At 41.0% G+C, this 27,591-nt stretch overlaps 2 protein-coding genes across 11 annotated transcripts in view; both read right to left on the bottom strand.

Moving 5' to 3' along the window:
* Positions 1 to 1,406, bottom strand: part of zzz3 (zinc finger, ZZ-type containing 3) — a 29,411-nt gene extending 28,005 nt beyond the window's left edge. The window contains exon 1 of one of the 3 annotated variants that reach the window (XM_074652016.1): positions 1,260 to 1,406. The gene's annotated coding sequence lies outside the window, so the exon portion shown is untranslated. Of the gene's footprint in view, positions 1 to 258; positions 398 to 579; positions 716 to 1,259 lie in introns of those variants that run through there. The other 2 variants (XM_074652019.1, XM_074652018.1) reach the window with 2 other exon arrangements.
* Positions 1,407 to 2,522: 1,116 nt separating this feature from the next.
* The window catches only part of usp33 (ubiquitin specific peptidase 33), a 29,834-nt gene continuing 4,765 nt past the window's right edge, over positions 2,523 to 27,591 (bottom strand). The window contains exons 2-26 of one of the 8 annotated variants that reach the window (XM_074652008.1): positions 26,150 to 26,251; positions 24,669 to 24,722; positions 24,478 to 24,540; positions 21,473 to 21,586; positions 19,543 to 19,692; positions 19,090 to 19,198; positions 15,692 to 15,761; positions 13,785 to 13,898; positions 13,502 to 13,580; positions 11,920 to 12,364; positions 11,682 to 11,822; positions 11,320 to 11,376; positions 10,978 to 11,093; positions 10,471 to 10,643; positions 8,865 to 8,935; positions 8,746 to 8,779; positions 8,607 to 8,652; positions 8,341 to 8,521; positions 8,055 to 8,181; positions 7,751 to 7,920; positions 6,235 to 6,316; positions 6,000 to 6,108; positions 5,319 to 5,421; positions 3,814 to 3,882; positions 2,523 to 2,975 (exon numbers count right to left, since the gene is read on the bottom strand). In XM_074652008.1, coding sequence (XP_074508109.1) covers positions 2,818 to 2,975; positions 3,814 to 3,882; positions 5,319 to 5,421; positions 6,000 to 6,108; positions 6,235 to 6,316; positions 7,751 to 7,920; positions 8,055 to 8,181; positions 8,341 to 8,521; positions 8,607 to 8,652; positions 8,746 to 8,779; positions 8,865 to 8,935; positions 10,471 to 10,643; positions 10,978 to 11,093; positions 11,320 to 11,376; positions 11,682 to 11,822; positions 11,920 to 12,364; positions 13,502 to 13,580; positions 13,785 to 13,898; positions 15,692 to 15,761; positions 19,090 to 19,198; positions 19,543 to 19,692; positions 21,473 to 21,586; positions 24,478 to 24,540; positions 24,669 to 24,722; positions 26,150 to 26,233 — 2,919 coding nt within the window. In that variant the 5' untranslated portion in view covers positions 26,234 to 26,251 and the 3' untranslated portion in view covers positions 2,523 to 2,817. The remainder of the gene's footprint in view (positions 2,976 to 3,813; positions 3,883 to 5,318; positions 5,422 to 5,999; positions 6,109 to 6,234; positions 6,317 to 7,750; positions 7,921 to 8,054; positions 8,182 to 8,340; positions 8,522 to 8,606; positions 8,653 to 8,745; positions 8,780 to 8,864; positions 8,936 to 10,470; positions 10,644 to 10,977; positions 11,094 to 11,319; positions 11,377 to 11,681; positions 11,823 to 11,919; positions 12,365 to 13,501; positions 13,581 to 13,784; positions 13,899 to 15,691; positions 15,762 to 19,089; positions 19,199 to 19,542; positions 19,693 to 21,472; positions 21,587 to 24,477; positions 24,541 to 24,668; positions 24,723 to 26,149; positions 26,252 to 27,591) is intronic. The other 7 variants (XM_074652009.1, XM_074652011.1, XM_074652013.1 and 4 more) reach the window with 7 other exon arrangements.

Below are 27,591 nucleotides of genomic sequence, written 5' to 3'. Positions count from 1 at the left end.
TGGTTTGGTTGAGATTTTAAGGCTAAACTACATAAGTAAACACACACACCTTTGCTGTTACTAGCTAGGTGTGACTGATATTGTTGGCTAAGCTAAGTTCAGAGTGAGACATTAGTTTCATGATGAATAAACAAGCTTTGTGCTGTTTCACCGTCGAGTTAAAGTGCTGTTCATCTCTGTTGCTGACCTGTAGATCAACACTACCACAGTAGGCCTACTGGCAACTAAACATCCACGAAGTTGTGTTGCTATACATACCGAAGAGAATCGCTCAGATCCCAACATCCCAGCTACAGCATCAGCCTCCCGTCAGCTCCATGTCGACTAAAGTTGTTAAACTAGAGAGCAGACACAACGGTGCAGCTACACGTGACTGAACACTAGTCTGTAGCAGGTTGAACTCTTATAAAGTTCAGGATTAAAAACTACACAACCACACAGCTAAAGCACAACAACCCCGGAGTGGGTTCATGGAGGAGCTGGAGAGAGAGACAGCAGGCTAACCGTTAGCATGGACCAACTTCAGAGCTAGCTCGCTGTGTAGCTGTGGGCTAACCACAGCAGACTGAACTAACTTACCGTTAGCTCTCAGCTCCGGCTAAATATAACACATTAACGCTTGAGACACCACACTGTTGCACCCGTGGTATTCACATATTATCTCCCACGCGTCCCATGACAACCAACCAACACTACAGCCCTATAAAGCCCAGCTTCTCTTCTCCTTCTTGTGAACGACTAGTTAGCCCAGTTGGCTATCTACCGTTAGCTGCACTAGTTAAACTGCATCGTGTGGCGGTGGTAGATGAACCGCTAGTAGCTCCTCTAGTAGCGCTACTAACATGCTAGCTCAACTAGCTCAACCACAGAGAGTCACTAAGTCCACTAATAACACATTAACGGATGGCGGGAATCAATACTAACACGTGTTTCACATTTAAACTGATTCAAACAGACAGAAGCCCGTTGGTTAGCAACCAACTGCTCTATAACGGCAGTTTAGACACCAGTTAGCAGCTAGCCACAGTTAGCTCCGGCTAGCCGCTGCAGCCTAGCATCAGCTAGCCGGAGCTAGCTAGCTCGATTGTTCCGTGCATAACTTTGCGGGTGTATTTGTTGCACTGCTAAGCAAACGCCGCTCATAGACATGTTTTGGTGGTGCTAATAAAGTCATGTTTTTGTCATTCTGCTGTCCTACAAAGCAGCAGACTGGAGGCTCTCTGTTAAATGTCTGTTTGTAGCTGAAGAATTACACATACCTCACTTCCGTAAAGCTGCTGCACGTTCGGCCGCAGCCATGTTTTCAGTCTCCAGTCCACTCGCGTTAGTTAGCCGGGGTGTGTGTGTGTGTGTGTGAGAGAGAGGCTGCTCAACTCAGCCAAGCTCCTCTAAATGCAACACTATACTATACATTTTAGCCCCTGACAAGAGTGCAATCGGTCACACACACTATTCGGTTACACACCTCGATGACTGTATGACACATTTTTTTTTTCCGCGATGGAGAATAAACAGCATCATTTACTTTTCTTTCTCTAATTCACCTCTTGTTTCTCATCTAGCAACCACTAGTAGGAATGGTGACAAAAATCAATGTCACCATTTCTACTAGTGTAGTGTAAATGATTTACATATATTTTTTTTTTACAACAAATGATGTAAAACACTTCTACTAGTGTTTCTACATCATTTACTTTTCTTTTCTAATTCACCTCTTGTTTCTCGTCTAGCAACCACTAGTAGAAATGGTGACAAAAATCAATGTGGCCACACAACATGTTTTCATCAAGTTTTAATAGTGTCAGCCAGCAAAATTCAGGATAGATCTTACTCAAAGTGACATCCATATGCAAAATCCTTACAGTACAGCATTCTTGTTTACCCTCCAACACAGTATAAGCAACACCATGCCCATACACAAAAATAATGCCTTTAATTAACTAGATTGCTGCTGAGGATGATGATGCTGATTACATACTGCAATATGCTTTCTGTAGCTGTACAATTTAGTGAAGATAGATCCAGATCATAGTTTGCGTGCACATTTTATGAGCAGCTTTGCATTTACATGCAGTTTACACGTGATGAGTGTTAAAGCATGCATTCTTAACAGACTGCCTGCCACATATTTTCTACAAAAAAACTATTAACATCATATTAAATCACTCCCTTCTGTGGTAACCAAGTGCTGAATCTTGACCAACATACTATCAGTACTGGTACATTCAAATACAAACCAGACATCTGCATGAGCATGCCAATTTGTACGTCTACAGAACAGTGCAAAACACAAAATTCATTCCTGAGACTACTCAGTAATTAGTCCCTTCATAACCTTGTGATTTTCATCACTTTAAGTGTCACATTTTGCTTCTCTTACCATTCATTGGACAATATTCTCTTACAACAGGAAAAATGTGTGATATATCTACAGCAAGATGTATTGTGATTCATCAATATCAGCAACACATGACACATGGACATACAATATGTGCTCATTTGGTCAAGAAAAAAAAAAGAAAGAAATATGGCATTCATTCAGTGGAATTTTTAGCTGCACATAAATTAAATGTTCTGAAAACAACCTGACACATGAGTGCTATTAGAAATTTAAGAGCTCTTTATACAGATTTGTACAACATGACAAATCTTTTTCAGACATGTTACTTCCCTCGGTCAGCAGTCAAAGGCTGTCCTGTAGCGCTAATGATGAGGTCCTTTGCTTGAATGCTTTTGAAATAAAAGTCAAGTGCAAAATAAAAAGGCTTCCCGTTTCTTGAATGTTTTTCCGTTTTTTTTCTTCTGCAGAGTGCTTGATTAAACAGAGCGCGTCTCCATCTCGATCTTCTCCTCTGACTGCGATGATTCTACCTCCTGGTGGCTGACGTTTGGCCGGACCGTCACAAGTGGACCGCCGCCGTAGATGGAGTGGAGGAAGTTCCACGTCTCCTCGGAGATCTGACCCGAATCAGCTCCTGTAGGGTCAAACACACACACTTAAATATCACTAATATCTGCATAGTTCTAGGGATGCACCAATACCGATACCGGATCGGATATCGGGCCGATATTGACTCAAATAGCTCGATCGGGTATCGGTGACAATGGGGCCGATCTATTCAATTCAATTCTACGTTTATATAATATATATATATATATATATATTACATACTGGAATTTAAATTCTTGTTTAGGTGTTGACCAGTTTGTTGCTGCATTAAAAAGATTTACACTTGAATTGTAATTCCTTTTAATTTTGTTTTTTAATAAAGTTTTTTACCAAGTTGCTGGTGGACAATATATTATTTTAATAAAAAATAACAATTAAATACATTTATATGTATGTATTTATTGGTCACATTTTGTTTTACAAAGTTAAGGAAACAATGTGTAAGTCAAGCCTGATGTTGCCTTACACACAAAAGAATGATCCCAGTCACTTCCACAAAGTGAGTCATACAGCTCATTAATTATACACTGGTATCGGATCAGTACTCGGTATCAGCCGATACCCAAAGCCCAGGTATCGCTATCGGTATCGGAACTGAAAAAGTCGGATCGGTGCATCTCTACATAGTTAAACATAATACTATAATCCTCAGAGGCTCTGCGAGATTAGCTCTCACAAAAAAGCTTTATTTATCCATCCTGTTTACATTTTTTCTAGATTACTTATTATTTCATTCTTCCTAAAATGCCTGAACAAAGATACAAAACAACATCTTTTTTTACAGTTCAATTCAACAGCATAAAAGTAGAAACATAATAATACAATATGACAATAATAATAATAATAATAATAATAGTTAGTACCTTGTTTGAGTGTTAAATGGCCGTTCTTGTTTACTGTAATCTTGGAATTATCAATGGGTCCCGGTGGATCTTAAAGAGAAAGCAAGACAACCAGTTGTCATAATTACACACAGCAGTGATATGCATGTCTATTTTTCAGAAACATTTTCTCAATCCTAATTGTTACAAAGAACAATGATGTTAAAGTGTCAAACGTTTTTGTCACACCATGAAAAGCAATCTCTGCTCCCCACTTGCTACAGCGAGAAAACAAATATTAGAGGAGCAGAAGTCAGAGGAAAAAAAGACACTATTAGACCTGCCAGATGTAAGCTGTTATAAATAGATGTGACAATACAAAGCAAGGGAAGCAAAAAAAAAATTAGAACGACTGCAAGAAAAGAAAATATATTTTGACGCTTCATTTTGCTGTAGCGGGAGGGGAACTTGACTCGGGGGACTAAAGCAAACTCTTTGAAGATAAATCAAGAGGAGAAATGGGACTTCACAGTTTCTTTTGAACATGAGAAGCTTTTGGGAACAAGAGAAGTTGGATGTCCCATATAAAACAGTTCATTTGCCATGTTCTCTTATCCATGTGAATGTACAGGCCTGACATAGGACATTTAATTTAAAAGAGAAATTTACATCAAAGAAACACACAACAGCTTTTCCATCACCACATATCAGACACAACTGTCAAGTTGGAAACATTGAGGCTGCGGTCGAAAAGTCAAAAAATTACGTCCCAATTTCTTTTCCGAACCACTTTTCCTTTACCTCGATGGAACACGTCATGAGGTTAAGGAAAGAAAGATAATTCATAAGTACTAGAGAAAAGACAACCGCGGTGTTGAGAGAATCCGACTGCACTTCACTAGGCTCTGTAATTATGATGCAACGGCGGCGGATTTTATTGATGAGGGTCTGCCGTGGTGAAACTACAATGTTCCGAAGATGGACTAAAAAAGGCGCAAATTCAACCCGTGCGTTAATAAATAGCTCTTTCAGTGAAAGGCTGCTTCACCCGCGGTGTGTGAAAGAGCGATACCACAGGTCCTCCTGCTGCTCTCTAACACTTTACATCAACATATAATAAAGGATCATCTGACCTAACGTGGACAACCGGTGAAAAATATCACTTTATTACCAAGGTTGGAATTGAAATAAAAAAATGAACACATGATAAATATTGAGTTAATTGTTCGAGTTATGGAGAAGGGGTAGAACCATTAAATATATACTTCTTCCTACTCCTTTTCGGACATGTAATATTTATTTATGTTGATTATTTGTTTATTGACAGTTTGCTATATGTTAACTGTTCATTTTATGTTTTTATTTGAAGCTCCTTTCCTTTGCAGAGAATTCAAACAGCTCTTATCATGGCTGCTACTTAGATACTTCCGGGTCATTTCACTCCATTAGGAACCTTCCTAAGCAAAAAATACTTTTTGACCGCAGCCTTTTAAATCAGACATTTAAACAGGATTGGGGGTGGAAAGGCAGGACTTCTGTCCAATTACCATTGTCTTTTCCTTTGACAAAGCCCTCCCACTCACGAAACCACTGCATGCTGATGCAGTATATGACCACTGGAGACTCCTCCTCCTGGAACGCCTTGTTCAGCTACAGAGGAGAGGGAGGAGAGAGGAAATGGGGGAGGAGCGATCAGTAGAGACGCAAAGGGATGGGGAGAAGAGACGGGAGGGGTGGGGGGGGACACAAAAAAAAAATTAAGTGAGGATGAAAGGATTGAGAGGAGATGGAAAACCTAATCAATTCTCTCTGGTTATTCCAATTAGAGTCTGAACACCACACTGCACCAATTTCATTTTTCTTGGAAATGACACAATCCCTGTTCCTCGTGTTATCTCACTGAAGCTCTGGCTTTCATACACACACAAAACACAACATCCGTCTCTCCTTCTGAGCAGCCATTGTGTGAGTGTGCAGACTGAGCAGGCAATAACAGCTGCATCTGTCCCAATGCATTAATGATAAGGCTTTCATCGGGCTCACACCTCTCATCTCCTGCTGGGTGAACTGAAGAGCCCCAACACATGCAGCCTATCAACTGGTTCAATAGACTGGAGAATACATCTATACACTCCCATGAGTACACTGACACACAATGCATTTTCACTCGCACCAGTTTTTTTTTTTACTGGCTAAAGCTCCATGTCTTGCTGTTGAACGTAACTTACCCTGACGAACATGTCCAGCTCTGATTTGCGCCGTTTCTCCAGTTTTTCTATTTCAATCTGGCACGTGTGACAAACATACAGGTGGTTGACAGCTGGTCCTCCTCCGTACCTGCAGGAGGGGCAGTCCACATTGACTCACACGGATGAACGTAACTCTACAAAAAGGAAATTATACTGCGACTGACTTTCCCCATTAATCAATGTACTCACAGTTGGCCCTGTCTACTGTATGTACCTGCTGTAAAGGTGATCCCACACGTTCTGCGGCAGCATCACTACCAGGTCATCGATGAACGCCGTTTTGTTGGGGGGCACGCCTGATGAAACACATTGAAACATCCATTAGACATAAACAGTGTATCATTTTAAAGGTAATGGTTGTGCGAAGAGTAGGGCTGTCAAAGTTAACGCGTTAACCCAAATTCGTTTAACGCCACTAATTTCTTTTACGCATTAACGCAACTTGCGGTTTTTAGGTTGTAGCGGGTTTTAAAGCTGGAGTGAAGATACTGGCACCATATGAAACTAGAAAAACCTAAGGAATCCATTTGTACCATGTAATACTGGCGTGTCAGGAAGGAAGCTAAATAACACTCCAACCTTGCACAAAATTTTGGCGTGGAAAAACTGGTATGGCCATTTTCAAAGGGGTCCCCTGACCTCTTTTTCAGGATGGGGGTCTTAAAGAGACAGGGCGCTAAAACAGAGCGTTTCAGACATAGGGTAAAAACAGGTATATTCAGACAGACAATATGAGAACAATAATGTCTTTTTTGAGCTTTAAAGCATGTAAACATGTTCTAGTAGAAACCCAAAATACAAGTATGTACCTGAAAATGAGCATGATATGTCCTCTTTAAAAATCTTTCCAATGAAACAATCCAAGGAGAAACGATCACTCTCATATCTACACTAAAGCGACTGGGAATCACAAGTAGACTTCGCTTCATTTTAAGGGGTCACAAGGCAGAAAGATTGGAAACCACTAGATTAGAGGACAAATTATTTCTTCTTGAAAGATTTATGGGCAATAACCATTTAATGGCTGTTTATTTGAAAAATCTCTCCTGGGGAAACATGTTGCCAGAGCCCCTAATAACGGCTTTGAATGCCTAAATTTATATTTCTGATGACGCCCTTTGCTATGAACAGGAAAGTGAAAATAAACAAGGACACTTTCGGATTTGCACTTAAAATAAAACAACTGGCCGAACAGCTGCAACACAATCATGGTTTCACTGCACTTATATTACCAGTGTCTCTACTTATGCACCTGCCAGTTATTATGTGCTGGAGGCTGCAAAGGAGGAGGAAACAACCTGTAGGTGCTTATAAACAGAATGAAACACGTTCTCTGCTGCAGCTGTATTCTAACCGCTTTATCATACATTTTTCCTGTTTCATTTTCAATTCCATAATTTCCAACGCTCTCCGAATAGAGGGCAGAAAAGAAAGCAACTTGATTGGCACAAAAGCCTTTAACAATTCTCCCCTCTTCTCTACTAAAACGAGAGAGGAGGATCATCTGCACAAAGAGATGTAAAACCCCCTTTTGAAGTCCGCTGTGTTGTGAAGGGAATACTCTGCAGTCTTTGTCAAAGTCAAAAATTCCATAGCAAAAGGATGAAAGCAAAAGCTGTGTTACGAGAGGATAGAGCACAATCTTTTCCACAGAAAAATGGATTCCTGTGTCCTGGGGACACTTTCACCTCGGAGCGGTTTCAGTATGAAGTTGACATAGCAACACGCACCTCCATGCGAACACAGGAAGTCGTTGTTGGAAATGGGCCCAGGCTCGGCAAAGGTCTTGAACTTGTTAAGCCACTGGCGGGAGATGTAGAACTGCAGAAGGCTGGGCTCCATCATGTTGAATAAACCCGACACCCTCCTACGTTCTTTCAGTGCATCCTCGCTGCTCTTTCTGTGACAGGAACAGACCCACAGATTAATCACTGCTGCAACTGAAAGTGAGATGCAAGTTATGAATATCAAAGCAGCACAGTGAATCTTAAAATGTTCCACAGATAAAAGGGTTCACAACTGTCTGAAGCTTACTTATAGAAGAGCACATAAGCCTCAGCATTCTGTACACAGGATTCAGACACCTCGGTCACGCTTTGGTCGTCGAATTCATACCACAGATTGTTCGAATCATTCCTGCAGTACGCTATGTAGTGGCCACCTGGGATCAGACAGGGGAATGCGTTAGAGCAGCGTTCACAAACCTAACACGTACATGTGAAATTTGTCTACAGGCTAATGAATGCAGGACACTCCTGCGTGCCAACTGAAGGCGGATGCCCCGGTCTGAGAGGAAAGAGGAGCAACTGTGCCCACTCACTGCTGGCAGTGCCGTGGTGACAGATGACTGACAGCAGGTCATAGTTGGTGGTCTGGGCGGAGCTGTCTTTGGCCAGGAAAGGCTGCAGGTCCAGGCCCTCGAGCGGGAAGGAGACGTGGGTGCTTATCTTGGTGGAGAACATCAGCTCGTGCCTGAAGCGCTTCAAGTGGACACAAAGGATCTGGAGCAGAGGAAGTTTTATTTTAGAAATCCGGTGTGTGAAGACATGAGGGTAAAAGACATGACATGAAGAGTTGTCTCTATACCTCTGGCAAACTCTGCATTTTACAAAATTTGACTCCGTTTCGTAATCTAAGAGGAAAAAAGATGAAGAAGATGAGCAATCATTACAGTATAAGACATTTTTAATAAATTTGTGGTCCAAAGTCATAATTAGGAACTCACTTCTTGCATTTTTCACAGCTGTACATGTTGTCTCCTAGAAAAGAAAGAAAGGACACAGTTATTGAGACATCAATCATGATGTTTGTGCTGGTAGAAAGCATTTACGCCCACTTGCTCACCCTTTAGTTCATCTCTGGCAAAGAAAGCTGCAAGACAATCTTGTAACGTGACCACGGGACCCCAGAACCAACTACAAATAGAAACAAACAGAGGGGTGAATTTTACACACAAAGAGCAAAGTATAGAGCCAGGAAAGCTCGATTGTGAAGAATGTAAATAACTATAGTGTACATACAGTACATCGATTTCAGCCTTGGTGTCTTTGTTTCATGTCATACCCCTCTATCTCTCCCCATTCCTACACTGACTATGTTTAAATGCACACTAATATTACACTATTATTACAGTACGAATATGCATCTTATTCAGGTTTTAGTGTTCTTTGGACATGTTTACAGCGCATTCAGAATCTCAATGGGGTTTTGACGTCAGTTTGCGACCGAAGGCCTCTTGCCTGTTTACGGCCAGCTCTGTGTGTTGTACACAAACAGTTAGGCGACTGTTTGCAGAGATGCATGCCCAAAAGAAAGAAAAGAAACACAACTACTTTTAAACATTATGAAAGACTTGGATAGGAACAGGTTTTTGGATATGAGCAAATATCTCAACGCCAACCTTTTCAAGAAGGTGGTTGAAGGAATGAAAGAGGGAGGCTGTGTCCGCCACCGGTTACGTTAATCCGAGCAGTGTTAATTTTAGGCAGCTATTTTAGATTTAGTCTTAATCTTAAAATAAAAATGCTTATCAGTTTTAGTCACATTTTAGTAATTTTTATCCTTCATAATTTTAGTCTAGTTTTAGTTGACGACAACTCAAAATATTTTACTCCAGTTTTAGTCACCAAAAAGTCATTTGAGTTTAGTCAAAATGTTTTCTTTCTTAATTTTGTCAGCTATTTAAAAATGTTTTTTAATCTTAGTCCTGTTTAGTCATCAGATTATATTGACCATTTCTGTCATTTTAGTCAAGCTTATTTCACATAAAATTGTATCTTATCATTATCTGATGAAACATACAGGTTGAATGATTAAGAATGCAGCTTTGCAGTTACTCCGAGTCCTCCTGACTGCGCTCATTAATGATGAGCAGTTCAGTCGCACCCACAGGTCCGTTATAAGATCCAATCCGCCCACCCCAAACATGTAAATATGCATTACTCATCCACCAACTTTATGCATTATAGTAACACAACTGTCAGGACTGAGGTGTGAGACGAGAATGACAGAGATTGACTGAGCGCCGCCACCGCCACCGCAGTGCGTTGTGTGTGTGTGTGTGTGTTTTTGTTTTTGAGACAGACAGAGAGAGAGAGAGAGAGTGACAGAGAGAGGGGACAAGAAGGTGGAAGGTGACAGGTGACAAAATAAAGAGAGTTTTCGGTAAAGTTTTTATGTTTTTAAACTACATTTTAGTTTAGTCTTTTTACGTGAACGATATTGCAAGTTTGATATTGTCACCGTTGAATCGGAGTATGCACAGCTGCACGTAAACAGGAATATTAATGGAATATTCATTTTCATTAGCCATGTAAACAACTTAGTAAGAATATTGTCAGAATAAGGGCAAAAAACTGAATATTGACTGTTGTATGTCAGATAAAGGCAAAAATGCCCCCCAAAAATCATCTTTAAAAAAACAAATATAATGTACATATTAATAACAGACCTCTTGATGTATTCCATGACAAATGCAACCCAGCCCTGCGGTGCATAAGCTTCCCCACAGGAGCCGGCTTTAACCAGGGAGGTCTGGTGGGTGGCGGAGTGGAGCTTGGCCAGGTCTTCCTTCCCTGGGATGGGCAACGAGATGTCCTGGAAGTTCTCCAGGGTCACAGACACCTGACAGCAACACAGCACACAGACATTAAAGCTTTGGTCACATTTCAATCCTTTTTCTTTTTAATACATGATTTTGTCAGAAAATGTCACTTTGTTGCAGAATATTATTCTCATCACAATATGTGACATGACAGCGGATGTACGACCGTATCAACAGTGTGTAGGAACATCAGAGCTAAGCACCGAAGTAAAAAATTTTTCCACAATTCATTTTTTAGGACCTTGAAATGACACAATTTCCCGTCCTCTAGTGCTCCCAGACTACTGTCCCTTTCACACTCTCAGCAATCCCATAATCTCAATAATGAACAAAAAAAAAAGAGGAAACACGAACCCGATCACAGGTGAGGCACTGAACTGAGCTGACAATGGTCCCATCGAACACATCTGAGATGACACTGCGGTATTTCTTCTGACGCTTGCTCTTTGGTGGGCAGAATGTGGTCACTGCTGTGTGAGAGAGAGAGAAATGTGAGAATATAGCTTTACAGAATGTGAGCAAAGATAGACACATGATATACAGTGACTACTTTGCTATAATCCTGACTTTTTAAAGGGGACATATCGTGCTCATTTTCAGGTTCATACTTGTATTTTGGGTTTCTACTAGAACAAGTTTACATGCTTTAATATTCAAAAAACACATAATTTTCCTCAAACTGTCTGTCTAATATACCTGTATTCATCCTCTGTCTGAAGCGCTCCGTTTTAGCGCCCGTCTCTTTAAGACCTCCTGTGTTGAACAACAAAATAATATAAATACAATAAACATTTTCAGTCCAAAATGGCAGCTGTTGTAAAAAAAACACAGGAGTTTCATCTCTTTGCTTCTGTACTCTTTGGATATATTCTAATGAGCCTGCATGTGACTTAGGAAGGGGCGACAAATCCGAATGTCTTGTTGAATCACATGTTTTCTGATCTAGACTAGATACCCAAATGTATGTGCACAAGCTCTGAAAAAGTGTGATTTTTTGATGAAATGTCCCCTTTAAGCTTGATATCTGGATATGACTGCCTCTGATTATGCACAAGTACCTTTCTTATGTGAAGGGTTTAGGCTGGGCCAGCCTGAGGCAGCTTTGGGTGGGCTGCTGGACATTTTGGGAATGTGTCCCTCCATTGGGACTGGACTCTGTGGTCTTGTGGAGTTGGACATTTGGATGTCTGGGAAGGAATCTTGGTGGAGCAGACGCAAAATATTAAGAGTTTCAATACCATAAATTTGACGCCGAGTATCAGAAAGTGAATTGTGGATAAAATAAAACGTTATTACCTGACGTTCTGCCTTGGACCTTGATGGCTCCCTGGCTGCTGATAATGGGCATGGTTTCAGTGGTGGTGTCAACATCTTTGTCCATGTCCACTCCGGTGCTTCCTCCCATAACACCAGTAATTCCAGAGCGGTAAAGGTCATTAATCATGTTCTTCTCCTTCTGCCACTCCCTGTTGGCCTGGATCTCATCCTGCTCAGGAATCAGCATCTCGGCCTCGTTGGTGTCTTCCATCATCACGTTCCCACCTTGCACCTCGTTGTCGGCCCGCTCGCTGCTGCCGTAGGACTCGCATGACTGGAAGTCGTTGTCAGACTGACTGCGGTTGTCTTCCTCGGGGCCGTCGTCCACGGTGATGCCGTTGGAGTGGTCGTAGGGCTCGGGCAGCGTCTCCTTCAGCTCCTCGTGAAGCTGATCCATCAAGCAGCGCAGAAACTCTTGAGAGTCCTGGAGGCCGAGTGGGATAACCACAGGAAATGTCAGCTGAGATAGCAAATTAGTTCCAGCTGAGAAAATGTTACACTTTTTTTTTGGACACAGCAGTGTGTGAAAAAATAGTTAATTTCCTCTCCCTGAAAAGAACATTGAACTATATCGCAGCACTAATTCTTCCTAAATATAATCGAGTTTGACAGACACAGCAGAGCTTTCCTACAGTCAATCTTTTTCCGAATTACAAACAACAACCACTTTGCCTCCTTGTTTATCCCAATTCTGCATTGCAAAATCCGAAACCAAATGCTCATGAATGTGTAATCAAACCTAATGAACCTCAGACATCCAATCTCCCTCTCAAGCCAAATGAACTCTCCTCTCCCAGGAACTGGAATGTTAACTTCATTCATGGCAATGCTAATTCCAAGGCTGTGCAGCCCAGCATGGCGTGACAAATGAATATTCCTCAGCTAACTCCTCTGAACAAACACTGGCAAGCCAAGAGGAAACAGGCCCCTTTTATCATTTCACCACTCAGGCTGAGAAATCCCGTATTTACAGACACTGGACAAAGACGAGACGTGCTCCAGTAAAAAAAGTCTTTCTCTCTTTCTTTCAAGCACCGCCCGGAATCAAATCAAGCAATTTACCTTTAGATTGTCAGTTAGGTTCAATGTGTGCATTTGCATGTGAATGACAGTCAGAAGATCTGAGTTAGTAATTGCAAGGCAGAGGATTCAGCTTATCTGGCTGAGTGATTTGAGCTGGAGCTAAAGTCCTTTCTGTAAAGGAAGCACGGCGGGATGTGGAGTGGAAGAGAAAAGGGAGAGACTGTATAAGATCTGGGACAACTTCATAGTCTGGGTGTCAGACCCATAATAATCCCAGCTCAGCACAAATTCATTCTTAAAGGATTCAATTCAGTTCAAACCTTAATCCGTGTTTTATATTCATATTTACTCATATTATTCCCAAAGCACAGAGGCAATAGCAAAAAATCCACCCGTTTAGGTCACAACAGCTGATCGCAGACTTACTGTTCAATATGTCTCCAACCGTGAAGAAGAGTGCCTCCATGTTTTATTCATAATGAATCTGTGCGCATGCACTTAAATTGCACATTTATTTTCACCATCTGCAATGACCCACCTGCTGAGAATATCCTCTAAACATGGGGTTTATGGCTTTGATCCCCTGGAACAAGTTGGTTGGGACTACGTAGGAGGGTCTGCAATGTGACAAAACACAGCATGCTCAACACGTGTTGTTATACACAATATCACAATAAAGTCTTTTGTGATATAGAGTTTGAAAATAGGACCAGAAATGTGATTACGGTTTGGCTCTGGAGTCCCATTCGAAACATGGGAAATAATGAAAGTCAGGAGTTGTGGACGAGCTTATACTGTATGCTCTTTTAAAAAACGCCTACCTGTTCTTGTGCCACAGGTCTGACACCAGCTTCTGGTAACTTTTGCAGAGTGCGGGCTTCTTGTCCGTTCTCACCATGCCACCACATTCAAGAAAAAACTGTGTCAAGGGCGGGCTGCAGAGGAAAGAGGGATAAATATATATCATTATGTGGGCACCAAACGAGCTTTACTGAATATCTGCCTGTCAACAGATTGATTACGATCATCATTTTGAGAGCAATCTCAAACTTTTTCATGTCAAAGAGCTCCAAAATCGATGTCCAATAGACCACAGACCATGGATGTATAAGAGGTTGTGTTCTGTGCTTTGGCCCTGCGTGTTAGTAAATAGCCTACAGCTATATTAAATTCTGTTTATGTCATGCTACTAGCACTACTAGCTACTGGTCCATAGCCGGTTGTTTGGTAACAGAGACGTTAATACATCCACCACGGTCCAGGCTTACAGCATACAGCCCATGGGTGTATTTTAAGATAATAAAAGTGATGAATCACAGCCAATTATATCTATTATTACAGCCGCATACAGCTGGCAGAACTCTCTATGTAGATATGAAGGACTGAAGGATGAAATTCTAAGCTAACAAAAACACAATGCTCATTAGTTTCAGGTGATTATAGACTAATGAAAACATGGTTATGAATATTATATTCCATTTCTGCTAATAGATCCCCCGAAATGTTACACACTGTTCCTTTAAGATCTGCAAGTCATCTTAGGTTTAGTATGTTTTTGCTATTACTTTCACGTAGGTCGCTCAAAAAATGACAAATAGGAAAGGAAATCCAGAGAGATTCCAGTTCAGCATTTTCTACATAATGCTGTCTTCTGCCCTGTATTTTTGATTCATTTTGTTTCATTAAACTTGTATCTCACTCGTAGAGTAATATCACAAATTCCCAGGGGTACTGGCTCATCCAAGAAAACTCCCCACGCAGCTGAAAGTTGAAGGACATCGGAAATAGCCGAGTAGAAAAACAGCTGAGGGGATTTTATTTGATGGATACAGAGTGGACAGGAATTTGCGAGAAAGAGACAAACTACAGAATGAATAAGGCATAGAGCGTTCCCTTCCCTTGGCAGGAGAAAAGTCCTTCGAACTGAATAATGACCGACGGTAACTGAGAGAAGCAGCGCTCACACAAGCAGACATCAAAGGAAAGTTTCTGAAAAGGTCCCTCCTTTCCGCAGCTGCGTGACTCAGTTCCTCCTATATTTGGAACGTGATTTAGATTGCAAATTTTGACCCACATCTTTCCCCATTTTACCTCGTATCCAGACTAGGCATCATCAGTTTAATTTGAAAAATTTACCAGCCCCCCTGGGTAGATAGTATTAGAGAGGGAGGAAGGGGTTTGCTGTTCCATGAAAAATAAAATAAAAAGTAAGAGGTACAAAGTAAGTAATAACACAGCTTCAGGCTCTGCAGTGGAGCCCTAATTTGAGTGACCACACCAACAATCCAATCATAAAGAATGAATCAGAAGGACTGGTAATTCAATAAACAATAAAAAATGTAGCAGACTGGGAGGGAAACATTAAGTATAGTTTTATGCGTCTCATAAAAAGACATGGTGGGAAAGGAAAAAAGGAAAGGAGGAGGAGAAGGAGCAGAAGATATCGGGAAAGGTTCTTTTTGTAACAGAAGACCCTACAGGGAACTACAAAAGGCCATTTCTGCCGTCTCAAATGGTGCACTGCAGCAATTTTCACTCAGCCGTCACTCTCCCAAAAGAGCGTAGCTATGGTTGTTTTTTTTCAGTCAACAAGAACCAGGCAAGCAGTGAGTAAAACAGCAAATGACTACAGGAAAGAATGAAAGTGTGAGTAGTGAGTGGAGAGGTCACACCATGCGATGTCAGCGAGGTGATGCGGGGACAGAAGGCAGGTTAACAGAGGTCTCACCAGTTGGACAGGGCCTGGAGGGCAGCGTTCATGTAGCAGGTGTTGCCTATGTTCTTCAGCCCCGTCAGGCCTGAGGGAGACAGAACACACCGGGGAAATTAAAACAAGCCACTCATCAAATGCTTGTAAATTTTCATGGCAGCCAGAGAGCCTGCACAATTTTAGGAACACCCACACTCCACTTCCAAGATTAATATTTTATAGCAGGAGCAGAAAAGATGGCTACCTGGTGTATTTTAAATCAGACACTGTGGCAGAGTTAGCTCATTCATTTTATACAAGGGGTTTCAAAGTCTCCCCAGACATAATCAAGACTCCTACTGTTATTCTTTGTCCTACTTCTATTTGGGGTATAATCATGCTATAAATTTTGAAACTACAGTTGCCATAATTTGGGTCATGTAAACAGAAGGTATAATGTTGCCATGGATTCTGCAAGTTACGCTGTTGGGTACCACTTGAACCTCGTTATTTTTTTTGCCTATATTCGTTAACATTTCTGCAAATTGGCAGCATTAAAAGTACGCCGAATTAGCTGTTAGCAGTTCCTGTTTGCAATTTACGTATGAATGCACAGACAACTATCACTGGATTACTTTGATACTGAAGAAAACTTAAAAACGTGATGATTCACAGGCAAGTTCTGTTAGGAGAGTTATAAAGGAGTTATATTTGGTGATTTCTAAGCAGATTTATGACGTTTATTCGCAATCGGAGATAACATCCTTGGAAAGTATAAGCCACATTGAATCAAAACATATGTGTATCATGTCTGTGTGTTCAGATTTGAAGTTATGACTTGGGCTAATCGAGTCAAAGTAGCTTTAAAGCTGCAGTCGGTAACTTTGAGCAAATAGGATGAAACGTTATTTTTATAAAACTGTCACTATATCATGACAGCAGTGCATGAGACAGGCAATCTGTGAAAATAAATCAGGTTCCTCTGTGACCTCATAGTGCTCCTAATGGCATTTGCAAGATTACAAAACAACCAACCAATCAGCTCCGGCCGGTGGGCGGTGCTTGGTTTTGGCTCGACTGTTTTCAACATAGCAGTCGGGTCACAAACTTTATAATTTTACAGCTAAACAGTACACTAAAATTAGGGCTGTCAAAGTGAACGTTATTATAACGCGTTAACGCAAAATCGTTTTAATGCCACTAATTTCTTTAATGCATAAACGCAATCGATCTTTCAGAGGTTGTAGCTGGCTCAGTTTTAACGCTAGCATGAAGATACTGGTATCAAAATCTTAAATCTTAAAACCTAAGGAATCCATTGGTACAAACCATATCATACTTGTCAACATACCTTGTCAAGAAGGAGGCTAAATAACGCTCCAAACCTGCTCTAAACCTACCATTTCCAAAGGGGTCCCATGACCTCTGACCTCAAGATATGTGAATGACAATGGGTTCTATTGGTACCCACGAGTCTCCCCTTTACAGACATGCCCACTTTATGATAATCACATGCAGTTTGGGGCAAGTCATAGTCAAGTCAACACACTGACACACTGACAGCTGTTGTTGCCTGTTGGGCTGCAGTTTGCCATGTTGTGATTTGAGCATATTTCTTTATGCTAAATGCAGTACCTGTGAGGGTTTCTGGACAACATCTGTCATTGTTTTGTGTTGTTAATTGATTTCCAATAATAAATATATACATACATTTGCATAAAGCAGAATATTTGCCCATTCTCATGTTGATAAGAGGATTAAATACTTGACAAATCTCCCTTTAAGGGACATTTGAACAGACAAAAAATGTGTGATTAATTGTGATTATCTATGGACAATCAGGCGATTAATCTCGATTAATATTTCAATCGATTGACAGCCCTAACTAAAATATGTTTCTGAAAACATTTGAGGCGAGTTCACGAGTTTCGCGAGCAGTGATTGACAGCTGCGTTAGAGACTGCTCAGCTCTGATTGGTTGTTTTCAGGTGCAGTGAAATCTTGCAAATGCCATTAGGAGCACTAGGAGGAGGAAGAGGAACCAGATATTTTTTTCACAAATTATCTGTCTCATGCACTACTGTCACAATATAGTGATAGTTTTATAAAAATAACCTTTATCGTATTGGCTCAAAGTTACTGACTGCAGCTTTAATCGCCCCACGGTTCATAAACCTTGGATCTTATGTGACGAGTCATAATCACTAGTCTTACAAAGCTCATTTACTCCACCTCCTGATCATATGATCTGTATTTGTGACAAAAATAACCGAGGCAGCTACTGGTGCCAATGCCTGAGCTACACCACATGAGGTTTAACATAACATATGCTATTTTGTGGAGCCTGTGTGTGTCTCACAGCGCTGAGTGAAAACATTATTTGCATTGGTGGCACCAGTGGGACTGAAGCACTCGGCACTAAAGTGTTAGGTTCAACCCACTGAGCTACACAGGAGCGGCCTGTAGTGCTGCTCAGGGACCGTGTGTGGCTTTCTGCTGCCTACAGGTTTTGCGGTGTGTCTGCCATCGTCGGTGTTAGTCAGCCCTCGTCAGCTTTCGACTGGTGTTTGGGATGTTGGGTCTTTGTGGTGTGTTCAAGTACAAGTTCTAACAGAGGACTTGAGGCAAAGCGAGGTGTTCGTCAGCACTTTGAAGTCTGACGCACCCCATTAACTGCTCTTATTAATTCAAATCATATTCTGTGCTTTGAACCAAACCAACTGCTGATTACTGAGCTCCTGTGTTTAGAGGTTTAACTTCAAAATCATCCATGCAATGCTCATTTTTTAATTTTGTCATGCTTGCACTAAGAGCTGATAAAAATTAATTATATTTTAGTCACCTCAACGACTTCAAAAGTAAATTATTTTAATTATTAAGAATGATAATCCGGGCAAGAAACTGTCGATTTTTTAAAGTTAACTTTAATTAGCAACATTTAGACATTTGTTTCCCAATGTATTTGCACCAAATGTGTTTTCCCGGCTGAGGAGAGGTGTGCTCGCCGCACATCACGGCATCACAGCAAAGCCGTTGCGGCGTAGCGCAAGCCATTGGAAATGACGTGTTTCAGAGCGCAGTGGTGCCGTTGTCGCATTGTGTCTAAAGGGCCTTCAGTGATATCGAGAAGGAGAGGGAATGGAGAGTACTAAGAGAAAGAAATACTCAAGCAGGGGCAAAAAATGAATGAATGAATGAATGAAAACTGATAAATATTAGCCTAGTTTATACCAGAGATTCACACAAGTTCCTAAGAATTAAAATAAAATTAAAAGTAGGCCTATTTACAAAAAATGCTGTTGCAATGTGCCTATTATTTTGTTATTTTCATTCTTTAAAAGTCACCAGAATGCAGGAAACAAAGTCTCTGAACTGCTTCCTCATGAAATCCTCCCTATTGTTTGAGGTGTCAAGGTTGGCAAATATGGTAAGCTGACCTCTGGCACGTAGCTCATCCTCCTCCTCCGTCTCCATGTCCAGGTCTTCACAACCTCCATTAGGGGGCACTCTCAGAGAGGTTGGGCTCCCAGGGGCCCTGCAGTTATCCTGGAGCAACAGATCATAAAACTCTTATCTAGTAAATGAATAACCGCATACAGTCAGTTCAACTGTCACTCAGGATAGACTGGTGGAAATTGTTATCGTGCAGCTCTGATATGTATGACGAGAGAGCACATATAGTTATGTAATGAAGCAAAAATGCAGTAAACATGTTTATTCAGACAAGATAGACTTGCAAAAAGAAAACTTTGCATTTAATCTATACTTGTAAAATCAAATTATCATTTACTGTGGCTAAATATTAAACCTGTTATATAACTCTGCAATTACATAAAGCATGTAAAGACAATAAAAACATGATGACAAACGGAGGAGAAGCTGGCACTTACCAGTCCAGCACTCTGTGGAGAAGGGAGGGGTTTGCTGCTCGGCCGGGGAGAGTGAGGGCCTAGTTTACGCTCCAGAAAAACCTCCTTGCCGCAGGCGTAGCACCACACCCGGAGCGTGGTCAGGTTCACTGTGAGGTTGTGCCTCGTCTCCTGCACACAAAAGTTGTCAAAGTTATTTTGTGAACAGACACATCACACAGTGTAAACAAAGTGAAAGACTGGGTTAATATTTATCCAGGAAAAGCTGATTAAGCGCACGTGCATTTTCTTATCAAGGAGATGCTTCTTTATCTTCAACACAATCTACCAAACATCTCATTAGACAATCAACAGGTTGTTTTTGCTCTTATATAACAAATCTAGGTGTGCCTGCTGGTGGCGAGGCCTGCCTACTTCTGTCAACTAAACTTTTATGGAAGATTCGACCACAGCTCCTGTAACAGTCCAGCTGAACAAAGCATTTTCCCTCAAGCATAATGCAAGTTTTCAGCCCAAATAAGGTAATGCAGATCCTACCCTTTTCTGTCCTATTAATAACAATCTGCTATGGTCTAGAGTACAACACTGACTAAATGAAAATGTATATTATAAAATGTCAGCCTTATAGACAATATTCATTTAGTACTTAACAAGAAAATATACAGAAAACTAAAACGTCTACAAATGTAGAGTTTCTACAGACAGGTGCACAGGAGGACTTAACTCTGCAACACATATCAACCCCCACCTGCAACCAAATCAATCACAGTGCAAAAAAGAAACTAACTACAAGTAGTACAATTCTACTCTGATTTGTATTTTCTTTAACTATCGCAACTATGTTCTCATTTTGGTACAAATGCCATCGATAATCATGTAAAAAGGCATTAAAGTCAAAGTGAAACAGAAGTTAGAGCGTCTTTAGCTTCTGTACTGTGATTATTCCCCAGTGAAAGAGAATATTTGAGCTGTGTACAGCTATGAGAGGGATTTAAATCAAATCCTTCACACATGATTGGACCACTAAAAACGGATACGGAGCCTCCACACACACCTCGCTTGTCGCTAAAAGCTGCAGATTAAATGATGGATAGATGTCATGATATTAAAAGTTGAAACTGGTTGATACTAGCTTACGTGAGCACATGTCATATTTTGTTTTATAGGAAGAAAATAATTATATTTTGATATACAAATGAAAATATATATTTTTTTTTACATATACTGTATTGTTAAATAAAAATAAATATATGCACGATATGACCGTTGATGTGATCTAACAGGATTAAAAGGGCATTTTTCATTTCATCTCGACTTTAAGGCTGCAGTTGACAAATATTATAATGTATATTACTGTCAATTAATTGTTTGGTCTATATAATCAAAAAATGGCCTATTTTACATTTTCAACTTGCTTGTTTTGTCTGACCAAAGGTACAAAACCACAATATTCAGTTTATTAAGACATAAGACAAAAAAAAGCTGCAAATCCTCACAACTGAGAAGCTGGAAATACGTCAGTTTCATTGGTGCTTGAAAAATTACTTAAAGCTGCAGTATGCAGAACGTTTTTGTCATCAGTGGGCAACAATTCCATAATAACTTTTCAGCATATTGTAATTCAAGTGTTCTGAGAGAAAACTAGACTTCAGCATCTCCTCATGGCTCTGTTTTCAGGCTTTAAAAAATCTAGCCTGTGACGGGATACTTTGGCCAATCACAGGTCATTTCAGAGAGAGAGCGTTCCTATTGAGTGTTCCTATTGGCTGTGCTCTGGCTGGTGGGCGGTGCTTGGCATTTCCTCAATTGATCTCAACATGGCTGCCAGGTCACAAACTTTCTCATTTTACAGCTAAACAGTACACTACAAGATGTTTCTGAAAACATTTGAGGAGAGAAATAGGCGTTACAGTAACAGAATATTGATTCATATTTGATCAGCGCTGCCTACTTTGACCGTTTGGTTGGAGTTCACGAGTGATTGACTCGTGGCTCTCATAGACGGCAGCTGGACGGCAGCCTCCAGATCAGCTCTGATTGGTTGTTTTCCTCCGATCTGTGAAATCTTGCAGATGCCATTACTTTTTTATTTAAAAAGCATATTCCCAAGAAGCTGACATTCAACACTAGCACTCACTTACTCCCCCCTTCTATGAGATTTCTTGCACATAAACAAAATCAAAATCATTATCCTCCTAAATATGAAAACAAAACCTAAAAATACACGACTGTGTTTAAAGTTTTATCTTGGACACCAGTTCTGAGTTGAATGTCTCGGGTTACAGGTTTAGGTGGAGACAGAGCGGGGGTTGTATCGGGGCAGTCTTTTACTGCTGTGGAAACATGGCCGTGTTCTGCTGACCCACTGCTGCTCTGACAAACACCGGCAACCTGGCAGGTCGACAGGAGACAGAACGTGAGCAGCAGAGCCTGCATTATTCATCAGGGCTGCATTAGCCTTCACACAGCGGGGGCAGAGTAGAGCTGGCAGAGGGGGCACAGCAGACTGAGCACGGCCATGAAACTCCCCGGCTTAAATAATTGATGAAGGAAAGTATACCAGGTAGGGCATTAATAACAAGCTGGATTTAGAGGATGTTTTTACCAGCCCACATCATGTTTTGTATTACAATGAACTGTTTTGTAGCTTTCACAGTGATCATTTGTTATGTCAATTTACTTCTTGTCTACTAAAATGTTCCACATAATAACTTAAAAAAACAATTGTATTCAAGCAAAACAAATCCTTAGTGCTCCTTCCGCACACACAGCGTATTGTTTGAGAAATTAAAATGATGTAAAAACCTGTCTGATCGTGTCAGCAGCTTACATAAATACTTGCAGCACCAGCTTAGTTTTCTACATCTGCTTCCGTGTGTGATCTTCTGATTAAGGTGAGGCGGAATGTGTCTGGTTTCAGGTTTCACCTCTAGCCCTTAGCATTCAAGACATTACTGACCGTAATCAACAAAAAATAAGAAACGCCAACGACCACTATTCTTCTCAGCGTCATGCTCACAGTGGATTTGCATAAATGTGTGTAAAACTGCTCAAGAACTGATCGACAAATCTGGTATTTTCAGAAGAGTATGTGTCGCCCAAAAGCAACTGTAACGAGGCTGTTACGCCTAACCTAACATTTCCTTTATCTGCAACATGATGAAAGATTTCCAATCCAGATTTGGATTTGCCTCGCAAGTCCTTTCTGGTGCATAATGATGTTTGAAATACGATCTCCATGTAAATACTACTTCTGTTACCAAAAGTACACACAGAAGTGGAGCTGCAACGTCTGAAATGAGCTGATCGGGCTGTAACTTTTAAGTCTTTTAATGCTTTGAAACATCCATTCATGTTAACTCGCAGTGCAGTTTGACTGGCAGAGGCATCTGAACAGCGGTCTTTCTCATTGCATAGTCAAGAGATTCAAACGTTGCCCTCCCCGCAGGGCCTCCAAAGCACTAATTAAGCATGGCCAAGATTTAAAGATGTGGAGGAAAAAAAACACAAAAGGAGTCTGGTGAGCTGCGCACACAGATGTCCTGGATAAGCAGACGGATATACGGTATTCACTAGTGATATCATTTCAAATCAGTTCGCTAATATTAAAGCGGTAGTAGGCAGAATATCTTTTGGCATCATTGGGCAAAAATTCCATAATAACCTTTCAGCATATTGTAATTCAAGTGTTCTGAGAGAAAACTAGACTTCTGCACCTCGTCATGTCTCTGTTTACAGGCTTTTAAAAAATCTATGGCCAATCACAGGTCATTTCAGAGAGAGAGAGCATTCCTATTGGCTGTTCATTCAACGGAGGCAGCTGTCAATCATTCGCAAACTCCGATCAAACGGTCAAACTAGGCAGTGCTGATCAAATATGAATCAATATTCTGTTACTGTAATGCCTATTCCTCTCCTCAAATGTTTTCAGAAACATCTTGTAGTGAACTGTTTAGCTATAAAATGAGAAAGTTTGCTCCGGCTGGTGGGCGGTGCTTGGGATTTCCTCAACTGATCTCAACATGGCTGCCGGATCACAAACTTTTCTGCTCAGAGACGGCAGGCTCCAGCTCGGCTCTGATTGGTTGTGGAGCACTGAGTTGTGGAGCACCGGAGGACACCGGAGGACACGGGAGGACACCAAGGCACATGATTTTTTTCAAATTACCTGTCTCATACACTACTGTCAGGATCTAGTGACCGTTTTATAAAAATAACCAGCACGCTCTGTATCCAAAAATGTGTCTTTCCTCTGTGTGGAGTGCTCTACTGCTGAGGAGGTTCGCACTTGAACAGGCCGTTTCTGGACAATGGTTTGAGCAGCTATGCCGATGCTAATAGGCAGAGCAAATTACATGTTTGCTCTCATATTCCCCCGTTTCTGCTTCCAACCCCACTTGGCCCTGGCGTGCTGGAGGAAAAGCCTCAGTCAACACTCGGAGCACCAGAGGCTGAGGAGGCAGCCAGGAGGGGCAGATACCGTAACCATGGAACTGACAGTGCTACTGAATCTCCCTCTCTTCCCAGAGGAATGGCAATTAATAATGTATGATCCACTGCTGAAATTGCACTGAATGTGGAGGTGCAGGCAGACAGAGCTGGCTTGATGGTTTTAAACAACGCGTGGATTTCAAAAGCTAAAAGATGCATGAGCCGGCTCTTAGATCGTGGATGGACAAATGTTAAAAATAAAGCAGTGCTGGAGGCAGTTTTTATTCCAAGTCATGACTCCTGGGACTCTGAAGTGGTATTCCTGTCCTGTCCTGCCATCTGTGCCTCCTCTGCCTCTCTACAGACACCTCACCTCGTCGTCTTACATCTTTTTTTTTCAATTCAACATCACAGTCAAGACTTCAAGACGTCCTCCCTTTCAGTCACATCCCTTCCTCGCTCTTTTCTATGCATTCGTTAATATTTCCCCACTTAAATGCATCAGTAAGGTTTGAGATCTCTCACCTGCGAGTGCACTGTGCTGTGGTCGGTGTGAGATTCTCCACAGCCTACGTATGCACAGCCATTCTGGAGAGAAAAAATAAACAGAGGATGCATAAATCAAAAAGAGAACTAAAGAGAGAAACAAAGTGTTAGGATTTTGTACGTCGAATCAACAGTTGTTGTTGTTTTTTTGTTGGTGAGCATTGGCTTACCTCCAAACACGCCCACAAATTTGGTCCTCCAACTTTACAGTCTTGGCACTGGCCCTAGAAAAATATGAAGACACTCAGGTTAGAGTCACATGTTTTGGTGTTTGATGAATGAAACTCAGTGAGTTCAAGTTCAAAAACAGACTTTGAATTCAGACTTGGTAAAGTGGCATAAAACAAGTTATTCAGGGTTTCTGAAGGTCAAGTTAAATTTAAGACTTTTAGGTCCTTTTTAATACCATATAGAATGCAATTTAACATCTGTTTTATGGACGTACCAGCAAAAGAATGAAAGTATGATGGAAATAGTTAATCAAATGAATGCGACCTGGACCTAGGTATGTGGCCTAAAATGGATGGATGGATTAACCAATGAAAAGTGATACAGGTCTGATGGTGCTGACTGAAACTCCACTTATCAGGAATTGGACAGCCTCCTATGTGCAAGATCCACTGTCAGGACAATCCCACTTTTAGTAAATAATAGGGCTGTCAATCGATTAAAATATCTAGTCGCGATTAAACGCACATTTTTTATCTTTTCAAAATGTACCTTAAAGGGAGATTTGTCAAGTATTTAATACTCTTATCAACATGGGAGTGGGCAAATATGCTGCTTTATGCAAATGTATGTATGTATTTATTATTGGAAATCAAATAACAACACAAAACAATGACAAATATTGTCCAGAAACCCTCACAGGTACTGCATTTAACATAAGAAATTTGCTCATATCATAACATGGCAAACTGAAGCCCAACAGGCAACAACAGCTGTCAGTGTGTCAGTGTGCTGACTTGACTATGACTTGCCCCAAAACTGCATGTGATTATCATAAAGTGGGCATGTCTGTAAAGGGGAGACTCGTGGGTACCCATAGAACCCATTTTCATTCACATATCTTGAGGTCAGAGGTCAAGGGACCCCTTTGAAAATGGCCATGCCAGTTTTTCCTCGACAAAATTTTGCTAAACTTTGCAGCGTTATGTAACCTCCTTCCTGACAAGCAAGTATGACATGGTACCAATGGATTCCTTAGGTCATTTTAGTTTTATATGATGCAGAATCTTCCTTCTAGCTTTAAAACGGAGCCCGCTACAACCTAAAAATTGCAAGTTGCGTTAATGTGTTAAAGAAATTAGTGGTGTTAAAACGAATTTGTGTTTACACGTTATTATCGCGTTAACTTTAACAGCCCTAGTTAATAGGTGTACAATTTCTCCCGACAGCCAGTGATCACATGCAAAAACATTTTATAACTAACATTTCTACCTACAGCAGGCAAGAGACAATATTTTAAACTTTTGAAAACTAAATTCAAGACTTTTTAATACCTCATAATATGAATTCATATTAATACCTTTTTTGAGGAAACTGAATTTATTGCTTTTTAAGACTTTTCAAGACCAGCAGTTACCCTGATATTAAGAGTGGTATGTTATGAGCAGGGCAGAGGAGAGGGCCATGATGGAGGGTCACTCACATGGGATTTCTGAATGAGTTCCTCCTTGGTGATCTCCCCCACGCAGTCCAGGTGGGGGCAGTCACAGCTGGACGCCGGCGGCATCACTACTCACCCACAGATCTGAGAGAGAGACAGAGAGAGAGAGAGAGAGAGAGAGAGAGAGAGAGAGAGAGAGAGAGAGAGAGAGAGAGAGAGAGAGAGAGAGAGCTATGAAATCCAACATTCAGTACACAACTTGTATTTTAAGTCAGGTGATTTATAAAACAATGTAGGACTTGTTTTTACATTTGCTACCTGATTGACTGAAAGGAGATATATCCAGACAAGAGCACAAAGGACAAGTAAAACAGTCAGGCTACTGTAACCTGAGTCACCGACGCGGCATAAGTTTTTTCCATGCCAGCGTAACTGACAAATTCCTCTTATTATCAGTCACCGACACACCAAGCAGCTCATCACGCCATAGCTGTCAACAACTCGTGTGGAACAAGCGGTGTCTGAATGCCGACGCCATAAATGATTTTAGCAGTGACAGTGCAGGAAAAAAAAAGAGACAGACAATAAGATGTATGGACAAGTTAGAAAACAAATCTTTTGCAAACGCAGCCCAAATGATTCAATTCTGCTAATCACCAAAGCTCAACCAGCTTATCTAGAAACAAGTCTACTCCTGTGATTTTATTCCACTTCCCATGACAGCAAGATATAAAAAGGATGGCCTACTCTGAGACAAGCTCAGCAAATGTGCACAAACGTGGGTCATGTGCTTAATCACCACCACTGACGGCGGCATTTGAACGGATGGTATCTCTGCAGCAGTACCTGCACCCGTAGCAGCAGAGGCAACATAGAAGAAGTAGCCCAAGGGTGTTCACATACACATTAGTATCCTGATTAAGTTTGAATTTTGGTGGATTGTGGTTAAGTTCATGCAAATATCATATCCTGGTTTCAGAAACCTGAATAAGCCCCAGTTTTCAGAAGTATGCAAGAGAAGGGTACCCTGAATGAAACCACGATACTGCATGTAACCACATTATCCAAGTTTCTGATCACTGCCCGCCATGTGTGCACTGCAGGTGCATCATAATAGTTATTCAGCGAACTTAAAGGGATAGTTCAGGTGTTTTGAAGTGGGGTTGTATGACGTACTTATCCATAGCCAGTGTATTTGCCTACAGTAGATGATGGCGGTCGGAATGCCCCCAGTTTGGAGAAACAGACAGTGATGTGTCGACAATCAACACTGATGAAGTAAAGGCAAAAACCACGCTACTTATGTTCTCACTGGCTCTGGCTGGTAGCCCAGTTTAAATTTATATACAGGAAAAAAAGATGAGCAGAATTGTCCCTTAACCTATAAAAGTACGATATCACACCATTTCTGTCAAGTACATTTTTATACTCATACCATGTATACCTTTAAAAATACAATTATGTACCCTAACTGTGAACCCAGG

The sequence above is a fragment of the Sebastes fasciatus genome, chromosome 11 (genome assembly GCF_043250625.1).
Source record: "Sebastes fasciatus isolate fSebFas1 chromosome 11, fSebFas1.pri, whole genome shotgun sequence".
Classification (NCBI taxonomy): domain Eukaryota; kingdom Metazoa; phylum Chordata; class Actinopteri; order Perciformes; family Sebastidae; genus Sebastes; species Sebastes fasciatus.
This window is presented reverse-complemented; position numbering and strand designations above follow the sequence as displayed.